Source organism: Sus scrofa, chromosome 5 (assembly GCF_000003025.6).
Source record: "Sus scrofa isolate TJ Tabasco breed Duroc chromosome 5, Sscrofa11.1, whole genome shotgun sequence".
NCBI classification, from domain to species: Eukaryota; Metazoa; Chordata; class Mammalia; order Artiodactyla; family Suidae; genus Sus; species Sus scrofa.
The window spans coordinates 39,624,321-39,638,733 of record NC_010447.5 but is presented as its reverse complement, the minus strand read 5'-3'; the positions used below and the strand labels follow the sequence as shown (position 1 = coordinate 39,638,733).

The window sequence follows — 14,413 nt, the reverse complement described above, 5'->3', positions numbered from 1 at the left end:
AGGGGTGCATGTATCTTTTCAAATTAGTTTTTTTCTGGATGTATGCCCAGGAGTGCTATTGCTGGATTGTATAGAAACTCTGTTTTTAGTTTTTTTTAAGGAACCTCCATTCTGTTCTCCTTAGTGGAACAGCCTTATTGAGCTGCACCAATTTACATTCCCACCAATAGTGTAGGAGGTTTCTCACTTCTCCACACCCTCTTCAGTATCTGTTATTTGTGGATTTTTAGAGGATGTTCATTCTGCCTGATGTGAGGTGGTACCTGACTGTAGTTTTGATTTGTATGTTTCTTATACTTGGCAGTGTTGAGCATCTCTTCATGTGCCTATTGACCATCTGTCTGTCTTCTTTGAAGAAATGTCTGTTTAGGTATTGTGACCATTTTTTGATTGGGTTGTTTTTTGGTATTGAGTTGTATGAGCTGTTTGTATATTTTGGAAATTGAGCCCTTGTTGGTCACATTGTTTACAAATATTTTCTCCCTGTGTGTATGTTGTCTTTTTGCTTTGTTTATGATTTCCTTGGCTGTGCAAAAGCTTAAAAGTTTGGTTGTGTCCCATTTGTTTATTTTTGCTTTTATTTCTATTGTCTGGAGAGACTGATCTAAGAACAGGATTTATGTCAGAAAATATTTTGCCTGTGTTCTCTTCTAGGAGTTTTATGATTTCATGTCTAATATTTAAGTCTTTAAGCCATTTTGAGTTTATTTTTGTGTATAGTGTAAGGGAGTGTTCTAACTTCATAGATTTACAGGTGACTTTCCAGCTTTCCCAGCACCACTTGCTAAAGGAAGAGACTATCTTTTCTCCATTGTACATTTTGCTGCAAATCTTTTCAGAGAGGTAAATCTGGCTTTGAGATAGTTTGATCCTTAGTCTGACTTTAAAATTAATACAAAACCCATAGTGAATATAAGTAGCCCTGAAATTAAATTGAAATCACAAGAGTACATAAAATGTTTTAAAAACAGGTCTTTGGTTCTTTAGGGTAACAAATCTAGATTTTGGTTTTAAATTAGCAGTTGCTTTTACTGTTTGTTTGTTTTTTTAGGGCCACACCTGCAGCATATGGAAGTTCCCAGGCTAGGGATTGAATCAGAGCTGCAGGCCTGTGCCACAGCCACAGTAATGCCAGATCCAAGCCGCGTCTGCAGCCTATGCTACAGCTCATGGCAACACTGGATCTCTAACCCACTGAGTGAGGCCAGGGATGGAACCCACATCTTCATGGATAATAGTTGGGTTTGTAACCAGCTGAGCCACAATGGGAACTCCCAGAAGTTGCTTTTAAACATTTGTTTTTTTAAAGTTTGTTGTTGTTGTTAAAGAAATATATTTGTATTTCCCTTGTAAAGTTAATGTCCAGCAGTTCATTATATCCTGTCTTAAGATCACTGTAATAGAATGATTTTCTTTGAATTCGATTATAGACTCAAAAAATGTAAGTTATTATTACTTCCTTATGTTTACAAAATACTTTCCATTAGTCAAAACATTATATATACATATATATTTATATTTATCCTTGTAATTGTATGATGTTTAGGCAAGTCATATAGAAGATAATAATTATGGGGATGCGCTGGGGTTGTGGGGTAGAAATCTATAAAATTAGATTGTGATGATCACTGTACAACTATAACTAATAAATTCATTGAGTAATATAAAAAAGAAGATAATAATTAAACTAGATCTAGGACCCAGAAATATTAGTTTTTAAAATGTTGTTTCCATTGGTTCTAATTGAAATAATGCTTTTTTAGTTTACCAAGTATTTTCATGAAGTATTTTGAGTTTACCAAGTATTTTTAAATCTTTGACATAAAGAATCTTATTGAAGTTTTGTGAAGTTTGTGTAAATATGGGTACACAGTCTCTATGAATTCCAATCTCTTCCCCATTTTTTCCTCTACATGCTCTAGATAACTAGTAATCCTCATCTTTCTGTGATTTTTTTTTGCTTTTATTTTCCCTTCAGATAACATTACTGTCTTTTATACATATCTAAACAATTCAGGATTTATTTTGAAAGACTGGGTAGTAAACACAAACCTCGTTGGGCAAATAAAGGATAGTATTATCACCATTTGGTAACACTTCCTAGAAGAAGATAAGCTGAACACATTCTCTGGGTTGTAGTTTGGCTTTAATTTCTTTGAGAGTTTAACAGGAATCTCTTCTATGGAAAGCATTGGGCAAGTGAGTCCTGGGAAACATAGGATTCATCATAGCTTGCAGTTTAGGTATTAAACACCTGGCAGTAATATGGTCAGGAAAGTTATTTTCTACCTTTTAGTTCACCATGTTCTACCAGAAATAGGTAGAAATTAGAACACTTAGATTAAAAACTTTTCTCTGTGGAAGTGACAAGAGAATGAGCTTGTGAGCTCATTCTTTAGACAGGAAAAAATATTTGCAAAAGACACACCTAGTAAGGACTTATCCAAGCTATACAAATAATTTTTTTCCTGAGGTAGGGGTTGAATCAGAGTTGCAGCTGCCGGCCATACACCACAGCCACAGATCTGAGCTGTGTCTGTAACCTACACCACAGGTCACAGCAATGCCAGGGCTTTAATCCACTGATCAAGGCCAGGGATTGAACCTGCACCCTCATGGATACTAGTCAGGTTCATAATCCACAGAGCCACAGCGGTAACTTCCTACAAAGAATTCTTAAAACTCAGCAATAAGAAAACAAACAACTTGATTGAAAATTGGCTCTCAGTTTCTACTACTGCCAGTTTGTGATTCTGCTTTCTTGATCTTCAGAGACAGTGAGTACAAGTTCATTTCGTGCTTTACAGTGTCAGATTTCTGTTGTTGATGTATCCTCTCCTGGAATACATACTTGTGGGATACATACCCATACTTGTTTAAGTTTTTTTAAAAATACCCCTTTCCTGTAATTTCTGTTGAGTTTTAGGAGGGAATACATTAGGTCAGCATCTTCATTCTACCATTTTAACCTGAAACCTTTCTTGATTTTGCATGTATTACCCAATTTGGTCCTTATAACAATCCTGTAATATAAGTAGTATTATTAGCATTTTATAGATGAGGAAACAGAGAAATTAAGCTTAATTGCTCAAATGCATCCAACTAGGATAGAACTAGGATTTGAACCCAAGCAACCTACACCGCAGCTCACAGCAACGAGGGATCCTTAACCCACTGAGCGAGGCCAGGGATCGAACCTGCAACCTCATGGTTCCGAGTCAGATTCGTTTCCACTGTGCCATGATGGGAACTCCAATCCAAGCATTTTTAATTTCAAATTCTTTTTAACCATTATACTGTAAATGCTTTTTGTAATATTATATTCTTTATGCTTTGAGAGGCAAGCACCATTGCATGAATTAATTGTAATTATTTCCCTGTTGCCTATATCAAATAATTTACATGTCGTGATATGGAAAAAAGTGGGAAAAAAACCCCAAACAAAAACACAAAACCTGCTATAGTTGTGGGTATCAACCATAAACTATTTTTACTGCTAATTGATTTTGAAATGCCTTTGCCAGAGAAAGAATATGTTAGGTATATAAAATTGAGTTTGTTTATTTTTAAGCGTCTTTTCTTGACTAGAGAAACAGTCTGAGATTACATGGGATGCAGTTGTACATGGGTGGAGAACCAGCTTGAAATGTATACATAATGAGGAAGGAAACTGGAATCTTATAGTAAGATGCCTGTAAAAATGAACCATTGAATGAATCAGTTATAATTGAATTGATTGTTGTCTAGCTAAAGAAGTATATTTCCCAACTGAAAGAACTGTGATCAGAAACATCAGTCTAGGCAGTTCCCATTGTGGCTCAGTGGGTTACCAACCCAACTAGTGTCCATAAGGATGTGGGTTTGATCCCTGGGTTAAGGATCCAGTGTTGCCTTGAGCTGTGGTATAGGTTGCAGACACGGCTTGGGTCTGGTGTTCTATGGCCTTGGTGTAGGCCAGCAGCTGCAGCTCTGATTTGACCACTAGCCTGGGAACTTCTAAATGCCAAAGGTACAGCCCTAAAAAGCAAAAAAAAAAAAAAAAAAAAAAAAAAATTTAGTCTACAATATATAAGGAAAGTAATTGACCTATAGCTAGGAAAGGATTCTTTGGAATTTTAAAAATTAGGTACAAAGAGATGATAGAGTATCATTTTGGCTGTAGGTGATTTCCTGTTAGATTTAATGATGCAGGATCATATATAGTCACTTAGTTTTAACCTAGAAAAGAAAAATATGTCCATTTGTTACTGGGATAATAAAGTTACATTTTTTAGAAAGAGAGTTTTAAGTAGGAAATACTTGTTGGCAGATTACATATTTGGAAAAGTTTAAATGTAATGAAGAGGAACTCTAGCAGCCGTTTCAAAGAACCCTATACTGTAGTATACAGCATTATTATTGGTATCCTTTTAATCATCTCTGTTGATTGGTTTGCATTAACACGGTCTTGATGCATATATCTTTACTAGAGGTAAGACTTAAATGTTTATTCTCTGCTTTAGCTGTTAGAATCCATCAGAACTGTACTTGAAAGAATATCTTTCCTTATGAATTTGTAATCATGGCTGAAGCAAGCAGTAGATTAGATATAAATCTAGACGCTTCAGGAAAGAAAACACTGTAATGTTTATATCCATTTTCAAAGTAAGCAAAAAACTGGAAGGGAATGAATCGGGAGAGATGGGAAGTATGGCAGATACTACAAAAACGTAATGAATGAGAGAAGAGGGTTGCATTTTTTGAGAAAAGAAGAGAAACTGTATTACTTCATCCTGAATCTCTTAAGTATTGATCTTGCTTTGTTTTCCTAAAGCAGCAAATAAGTGCAGGGCATTACTGGTTTGATAAAAAGGTAAAAGAGTCAAATAGCCTTTTTTGTTTATTGGTTCATTTTTTAAAAACCCAGCAGCATGCCTTAATGTCTTTTCTGTCAGTCTCATTCTCTATCTGTTTATTGCTGATTTGACAGTCTATGGTCCTCCTTTGCTGTTAAATGTGTGTGTCCTTTGTTTGTGCTGGTGGGTTTTGCTACACTGGGGTGTGAGAGAAAAGCCTGTCATTGCCATACTGGTCTAATTAGCCTTCTGGGTGAGCATATACATTAAATAGACCTTCTAAGCCATGAAAGAAGAGAGCTCACAACAACGTAGATTTTCTTCCTGTACTGTGGTTTCGCCTGTTTTATTTCCTCCACGAATTGATGGCCGAAAGCTTGTCCGGAATGCTTCATTTGGAGGATACAATGAACTTTCTCCTTCGTTGCCAGGTTTGTGTGTTTAATCTTGCATTCTTTTCTTAATTTGTTATAGACTTTTCATTAAAATGAACTATACGTTTTAACGTCTTAAATTGTTTTCGTTTAACAAAACAATTCTATAGTGAAAGATTAGGTCTGAAAATTGCTGCTATATGGCTTGGCTTTTCCATATTTTCTTTTACAGTCTCTTAAGCTTGAACTTGAGAACTAATGATTCAGTAAAATATGAATCTTGAGTGCTTATATAGCATAAATTCTTGCTTTATTTATAGGAATAAATACTATAACCCTTTGATAAAATTAAAGCCTTTTCTGGACTTGAGATAAAATTCTATTAATATACCAATTGCTGTGAGCATTTTGCAAATGAAACGCACATATTTAATATTGATTTTTTTTTGCTATTTTCTGCAAAATAGTAACTGTGTGATGTTTAGTTTAAACTTTAATAGTTTAGGTCCTGACTAAAGTGAAGTTTTCTACCTAAATAAAATTTTTGAAATGCCTTACTTCTTGTTGTTAGATGTGTTTGTATATGATAAGATTTTGCTTTAAAAATATGTTATTTTTTAGAGTAATATTTATTAAATGAAATTAAGCATTCGACAGCTATGATATATACATGAAACAGTTGGTCAGTGAGATGTAAACTGATCTTTTACCATTTGAAAAAGACTTATTGTAGCAAATATTTGGATATATATTTTAAAATATAAACAATCTTTGTTTTCTTTTCAAAATGTTAAACTGGTATATAACTATATCTACTCTTAAGGTTATTTTTTCTTTTAAAATAAAGTATTCTTTTAATACTCATGGCAAATATTGACTGAAACTGATAACTTGTTTTAATTTTTATATATTTTTCTGAAACATATTTTATGATATTTGAATTATATTTTCTATTTTCATACTTACCCTTTTTTTGGCTTTTTGTGAATATTCATGTTGATAGGTAATACATTCTTTTGAGGTGGTGAAACAACTTATAGAAAATGTTACCTGGACAATTATTATAAATTTACTGGTTTCATTTTCTTTTCTTACAGTGTTTCCAAAAAGAATTGGAAACCATAGACCTGAATTGTTGCCTAAGTAGCATTAGCTTTAAACAGCATTCATAATCTGTATTTAGTCTTCTTAGTGTAGCATGGTTACTGTCATGCTTCTTTCTTAATGTTCTCAAAATGGTGTAAATTTGTCTTTGTTCAGAAGTGGCTCTGAAAATACAATACATAGAAATGTTTTAATGTTGTTAAATATTTACTTGCTTTTACAATGTGACTTAATTCCATTTCTGTATTTGTCTTTGTTTCCTTGATTTTCTTTTTTTAAGCTAGCAAGTCTGCTAGCACATGTTTGCTGACCTTCATGCCATGAGTTTACTTAATATAAATAATCAGGTGACCTTACTAAACAATAGAAAACTTTACTTTTTGGAAGTTTGATATTTACTTAATTAGGTAATTGAAGACAGAGTTGTCAGTTTATCCTGTCAAAGAATATACTGAAGGTCATTCTAAATAGATTTGTTTGAATGGAAAAGTAAATGATTGGCTTTGTTTTTTAGTTCTTGAAATAGAGGAAATCATACTTGTAGTGATGCTTCCATATTCTCCTTAATACAGCCAGCAGTTGTGTTGCAACCAACTATGATCAAAAGCTCTTTAAAATGTTTTGTTTTGTCAGCTAAGAAGTAGGGTAGAATTAGATACTTCAAAGAAGTGGCTTTTTATGTATTTTTTTAAGTTAAAATAAAAACTATGATTTTTTTCTGGGACATTTCATTGTTTTTATCAGACATCATTAGAAGAGAGGTTCTACATTAGTGATATTTAAAGATAACTTTGTTTTACTAGTTTGAGCACAACCCTTCTTTCAATTTAGTTTTCCTTAGGAAAATCTTTTTTTTCTTTTTGTTACTTCTACCTTGCGAATATATTGGTATGGCCTTCTTCTTTATGATGAGTTATAAAATAGAATTGGTACCCTCTGTCCATGTACCTAATAATTGGAATAAGTAAACTTTGGTAAAGAAATTTATAGACACTCTGTATGAGCTTTAGTACATAGATAGATCTTTTTAGTCTATTTTTACTTCTCAGAGGTTTTTTTCTTATACAATTTCTTGATTCTTGGCTATGTTCAATATATTTAATGTGACAATTCTATATTTTGTAAATAAATCTACATTTGTAGATATGTTATATGTTCTCATTTTAAGAATACTGAAGCAGCATAAAACTTGCTTTATTATATCTAAGCATTAATGGAACACATTTCACTGAAGTATATAAAAAGGTTACAATTTATCAATAATGATAGCACTTATATTCTCTTAACAAATTAGAAGTTGAGGACAGAGTGCTAATTTATTCAAGAATAATAGTCCATTGAATTAGTAGAACATAAACTCTCTGTACTACTACATTATTAGAAAATATCCTCATAACTGCAGATTTAGGGAAGACTTTCTTAAGACTAAGAAGCACTAACTGTTAAAAGAATGAAATTGCTGAATTTGACAACATTAAAGTTAAGAGCTGTTCATTTAACGAGATAGTGCAGAGAACTAAAAGACAAAACATATAATGGAGAGATATGTGTAATGAATATAACTATAAAGAACCAATTTCTGGGGAAACATCAGGAATTCTTTTTTTTTTTTTTTTTTTTTTTTTTTTTTTCCATTTCTTGGGCCACTCTCATGGCATATGGAGGTTCCCAGGCTAGGAGTCGAATCAGAGCTCCTTCCAGCCTACGCCAGAGCCACAGCAATGCAGGATCCGAGCAGCGTCTGCAACCTACACCACAGCTCACGGCAACGCCGGATGGTTAACCCACTGAGCAAGGGCAGGGATTGAACCCGCAACCTCATGGTTCCTAGTGGGATTCGTTAACCACTGCGCCACGATGGGAACTCCAGGAATTCTTATAAAAATTGGAGTTCCCTGGTGGCTCAGCAGGTTAAGGATCTGGTGTCACTGCTGTGGCTCAGGTCACTGCTGTGGCGTGGGTTCGGTCTCTAGCCCTGAGAACTTCCATATGCCTTGGGCACAGCCAAAGGGGGAAAAAACGAATTCCTATAAAAATAAGAAGTGGCAATGAGGGGTTTTTTTAATGCACAAAGAGAAAATGAAAACGATAATTAATGTACGAGAAAGTACTCAACATCGTTAGTAATCAGGGCCATGCAAACCAAAATATCATTGATTTACCATTATTGTACACACCCAACAGAGTGGCAAAAGTATTAAAAATTTGTCAATACTTATGTTACTATGGATATGGAGAAAGAAGAATTCTTGCACACTGTTAGTGGAAAAATAAACAATTTGGTAAACAATTTGGTATTCTTAATGTTGAAGACACATATACTCTAACCCAGGAGTTCTGCTTCTAGGTTTAAACCCTAAAGAAACTCATGAATGTATATGTCTACTAAGATACATTTCCAAGAATATTCGTATCACCAAGTGTTGATAAGAAGAACAAACTAGAAACCACCCATCGTCATGCAGTAAGATTCTAGTCAGCACTGAAAATGAATGAAATACCTGCTGTGACATGCTGGTAAATAATAATTGTACAAGTCATGGTAGTTACTTTTGAGGAGAAGAAGAGAAAATAGATTGTGATCAGGAATGGCATGGGGCTGGTGGGGACTGAATCTTTTGGAATGTTGACAGTTCTGTATTTCTTGACTTGGGGGGTGATTAGGCAAATGTTCACTGTATACATTAGCTTACACATTTATGTTTTATGCATTTCTCTGAAGGTGTGCTATATTTCACATATTTTAAAAAGCTACTACAAATAAAATTGGGGTCCATTTTTATTAATATTTGGATCAACTTATCAAACTTTGTATTTGAAAAGATGAAAAAGAATTAGACCCTTCTTTTCAGGAACTCACAGTCAAGTATGGGACATGAACATGAAAGCAAGAATTGAAGTACATTGTTAGAAACATGATAGTACAAATAGAGAAAGAGACAGCTAACTATGCCTACATGATCTAAGCAAGGCCTCCTAGAGATATTGGCCTAGGATCTTGAGAGGTACCCTGGCATTCTAGAAACAGCATGAATTCTAAAGTTGGACCTAAGTTTGAATCAGTTCTGATAAACCGTTATAGACATTGGTCCAGTCACTTAATTTCCATGAGCCTTAGTTTTTCAGTTATATAGAATATACCTAATATTTAGGGGAAGGGTGTGGCATTGTTTTAAAGATTAGAAGTAAACCATCTGGCATAGTGTCTTAAAACCACAAGTGTTCCTACAAATGGATATTAGTGGCTTTATTGTTGTTTTCATTAAGAGTATTCTGTCAGAGTTCCTGTTGTGGCGCAGCAGAAACGAATCCAACTAGGAACCATGAGGTTGCAGGTTCAATCCCTGGTCTTGCTCAGTGGGTTAAGGATCCAGCGTTGCTGTGAGCTGTGGTGTAAGTTTTAGACACGGCTTGGATCTGGCATTGCTGTGGCTCTGGCGTAGGCCAGCAACAACAGCTCTGATTAGCCCCTAGCCTGGGAACCTCTATATGCTGTGGATGTGGCTCTAAAAAAAAAAAAAAAAAAAAAATTATTCTGTTAATTATCATGATAATTGTCATCATTGTTGAATCATAATTAGCCCAGAGCAGAATAGGTTAAAGAGATATAGGCTAAGGAAGAAAAGATGTCAAAGCAGGAGAAGTCTAATAAACTAGAAAAAAAGGAAGAATATCTGAATTTTTTTATTTTTTACTGAGGCATAGCTTATAGTTAAGTGTACAGCTTTTTGGATTTTTAGTTATGTATTGACACATGTAACCGTTTCCTAGATCCCCAGAAGACCCTCTCATGTCCCTCCTAGTCAGTTTCTCCTACAACAGAGATAAACCAGTTTTCCAATTTCGAACACCATAGAATAGATTAGGTTTGCTAATCCCTGGCCTTTATACAAATGGAATCTTATGGTATGTGCTCTTTTTTTTTTTTTTTTTTTTTTGATGATGGTGAGAGGTAGTTTTTTTCACTCAATAGTCTGTTTGTTGTTTTGTATAGTGATAATTGATTCTTTTTCATTGCTGTGTATCATTCCGTTGTATGACTATAATCTAATACATTCGTTTATTAATAGTTATTTGAGTTGCCTCCAGATTTTGCAATTATGAATAAGACTTCTGTGAGCATTTTTGTATCTGTCTCTTAATGAACATGAATGCAGTCATCTCTGGTGGGTATATCTAGGATCAGATGAGAAACGCTCTGTTAGAATGAGAACTTTCAGTTTTTTAGATACTGTCAAATAGTTTTCCAAAGTGATTATGCTATTTATAGTCCCACCAGTAGTGAATAGAGTTCCAGTTCCTCCATATTCCAGCCTGTATTTAGATGGTGTTAGTCCTTTTAGTCTTACCCATCTTAGTCGGATGTAGGTTTCCATCTATGGTGGCAGTGAGCAGGATAGTAGGAAGAGAATTTACTACCACCATTGCTAATAAGCAAACTTGGTGAAAATTTATGATCTGAGACTATTCTGCATTGTAAGACTGTTTTGCATGTTTTTAGGAAGCCACTTTTATCTAGTCAAAAGAAAGAGTCCCTCATGCAGTGCTTTTTGCTTTGTTTACCTTCAGATTACCCTTGAAAACTTAGTGTACAATATGGCAGTGTTTTCTTTTTAAGGCTTTTTAACATTTTTATACGGTCTCTGAATTTTATGCTAATCATCTACCTATTTGCATGTAGCTGAAACTCAAAATTATTTGACTGGACTTTGAGAACCTTTTGCTTTATCCTGCTATTATTTTAAATAACTTGGAAATTATCAGGGCCAGCTTTTAAAATAATGATTTGATTTGCAAGTGTGAGGTATAGAAGATCTTTTGTTTGTTTGTTTTTTCTTTCTAGGGCTATGTCTAGGGCCGCATCACGGCATATGGAGATTTGCAGGCTAGGCGTCTAATCCGAGCTGTAGCTCTGGAGCCAGATCCAAGCTGCGTCTGTGACCTACACCACAGCTCACGGCAATGCCAGATCCTTAACCCACTGAGCGAGGCCAGGGATGGAACTGGCAACCTCATGATTCCTAGTCGTATTCGTTAACCACTGAGCCATAACGAGAACTCCTAGAAAATCTTTTAAAACAGGATTCATTTATTGGTCTGACAGATAATATGCAGTCTAGGTTTATGAGTGCCTCTTTCTTTCATTTTTTCTCTTCTTTTGCTTTAATTTTGTCTTTTTTTTTTTTTGTATGAGTGTCCTTTTTAAGTATTTGAAGCTTTCTGCAAGACATATTTACATGTTCAAAAAAGGTCTATTCAGATTTATAACTTCTACTTTGTTTTAATTTACTGTTCTGTTTTTAATATGAAAATGTAGACACAGTGAAATGGGCATTTTTCTTACATTGATGAATGGATTGATCTAGATTCAGCTAAATTGCATTAGAGAAATTGAAGTAAAAGTCTGTTCTTACAAGAATGAAAAAAGACATCATCTTTCTTCCATTCATAACATATGCATTTAGAAAATCTTTGTTCACTTGTATATATATTTAGGTCTTTGAAATAATTTATGTTAATTTATTGATATTGAGAAATACTTATCACAAAATGTTCATTACTCTGAATGAATAGTTTAAAAATTTTAAATTCAGTTATGTAACTTTGGTTTGCTTTACACCTCAAATTCTGGGAAGTTCCCATTGTGGATCAGTGGTAATGAACCTGACTAATGTCCATGAGAATATAGGTTTGATCCCTGGCCTCACTCAGTGGGTTAAGCATCTGGCATCACTGTGAGCTATGGTGTAGGTTGAAGATGCAGCTCTGATCCTGCATTGCTATGACTATGGCCGGCAGCTGCAGCCCCAATTCAAGCCCTAGCCTGGAAACTTCAGTATACTGCAGGTGCAGCCCTAAAAAGCAAAAAAAAAAAAAAAAAAGGGGGGGGGGGGGGGGGAGAGTTTCCAATTCTGGTAAGTTTTCATTTAAAATTCCATGTCAGATTTATGAAAGTTTTTTTTCCCCCCTCAGTTTTAGGATTAACTGATCCTAATCCTTATTAGAGATAGAATGAAAAAAGATCATTTATTCATATTACAAAAAAAAAATCAGTAAAATCTCTGGATTAAGAAAATGGAATGTGGAGTTCCCTGGTGGCTCAGCGTGTTAAGGATCTGGTGTTGTCACTGTTGTGGTTCATGTTGCTGCTGAGGCACAAGTTTGAGACCTGGTCAGGGAACATGTGGAAGGAAGGCCCAAGAAAACAAAAGTGAAGATGGAATGGATTTGTTTTAGTTAATATAAACCAAATACAGAAGAATTTATATGCTAGAAATGATTTTTAAATGCTTCAGTTACTAGTACTACTGATGACTTTTTAAGCACTGCTTTAGGAATGATTGTATATTTAATATAGGCTTTTAATGGACTCAGAATAGTGGGGAAGAGTTAATATTACTCATCTTCAAAAGTAGAAAGAACAGAATAAGTAGTGCTCCTCTTATGCCTGTCAGCATTAGCATTTCTCTAGTTATACCCCCTCAGCATTAACTTGTTGATTACTTTAGGCATAGTGCTCTATTAAAATGTTACATGATTGCAAAGATGTGTGCATGTTTACCCCAGTGCACTCATATTTTTAGATCTTAAAATTTATATAGCAATAGTAAATAACAATGGAGTTCCCACTGTGGCTCAGAGGTTAAGGACCCAGTGTAGTCTCTGTGAGGATGTGGGTTCAATCCCTGGCCTCGCTTAGTGGGTTAAGGATCTGGCATTGACCCAAGCTATGGCCAAGGTCGCAGATGGAGCTCGGGTCCAGCATTGCTATGGCTATGATGTAGACTGGCAGCTGCAGCTTCAATTCAACCCCTAGTCCAGGAACTTCCATATGTTACAAGTACAACCCTAAAAAAAAAAAAGCAACAGTGATAATATTAAAGGTCAGTGTTAATTGAATACATACTATGTGCAAATACTATGCTAAGCGCTTCCTATACATCCTCATTTAATTCTCACAATAAACACATTATTGGACTTTTTAAAAGTCTGTCCCTCAATTCAGATTTATTTCTCTAGTTTTCTTTTATCACCAATTCTGGAATTGTTTGGCAAGAGTTGTGAAAATATGTTGGGCTGGTTCTGTCATTTAGGATTATTTGTTAGAAAACACCTAACTGAAATAAAATTTCCATGAGTTGAATTCATGCCAAGTGAATGAGCAGAGAAAACAGATATTTAGTTTATGTTGATGGATTCAGGAAAAGGGATCAGTGCCTCTGTAAGCCTTGGTTTATTCTAATGAATTACTATACTACAGATGTCCCTTTGGTAGTCTTTAAACCATAGTTGTTTAAAATGGTATGTTCAGTTTAGACTTTCTTGCACTGATATATATCAAATATAATGTATATTTGAAATTGAATAGCTTTTTGAATGCCTATTTATATGTTCAAATACTGAGGTAATCATGTTTTTAAAGGTTTTGAAAGAGGAAAGGAAGACATTTCTCAAAATAAAGATGAATCTTCAGTTTCTATGTCAAAGAGCAAGGTAAGCATATTGTTGTCTTCAAATATATGATCCTAACATTTTTCTAATATTCAAGATGAGTGAGCTAACACTGAAATCCTATCAGATTTTTATGAGATGTTTTTATGTTGATATATGTAAACTGTGTAGTTTGGGTGAAAAAAAGAAAGTTCCACTGGTGCCTATTTAGGTGATATTGGTTACTTGGAAATACAGCCTATTGGTAACCAGTGATCTCTCTAGAATGCTGTTGTTTCTGGGGTGTCTGTGACAGCAGTGTATCTCTGTGGGTACCATGGAGAGAAATAGTCAGGGTTCATTGTTTTTTTAAAAAAAAAACAATCTTGGGGAAGTTTTTTTGGATTCATTCAACTGATAATCAAAATATAATCAATTGATAATCCTGTTGTGGCTCAGTGGTTAATGAATCCCACTAGGAATTCATGAGGTTGCGGGTTTGATCCCTGGCCTCGCTCAGAGGGTTAAGGATCACGGTGTTGCTGTGAGCTGTGGTGTAGGTCGCAGATGCGGCTTGGATCCCGCGTTGCTGTGGCTGTGGCAAAGGCTGGTGGCTACAGCTCCAATTCGACCCCTAGCCTGGGAACCTCCATGTGCCAAGGGTGTGGC

At 34.9% G+C, this 14,413-nt stretch overlaps 1 protein-coding gene across 8 annotated transcripts in view; it reads left to right on the top strand.

The window, feature by feature from the left end:
• The window catches only part of OSBPL8 (oxysterol binding protein like 8), a 176,520-nt gene that overhangs the window by 105,922 nt on the left and 56,185 nt on the right, over nt 1-14,413 (top strand). For 7 of the 8 annotated variants that reach the window (XM_013988326.2, XM_005655647.3, XM_005655643.3 and 4 more), the window contains one exon: nt 13,737-13,807. In XM_013988326.2, the coding sequence (XP_013843780.1) occupies nt 13,737-13,807 (71 nt within the window). Of the gene's footprint in view, nt 1-4,032; nt 5,267-13,736; nt 13,808-14,413 lie in introns of those variants that run through there. The other variant, XM_013988327.2, reaches the window with a different exon arrangement.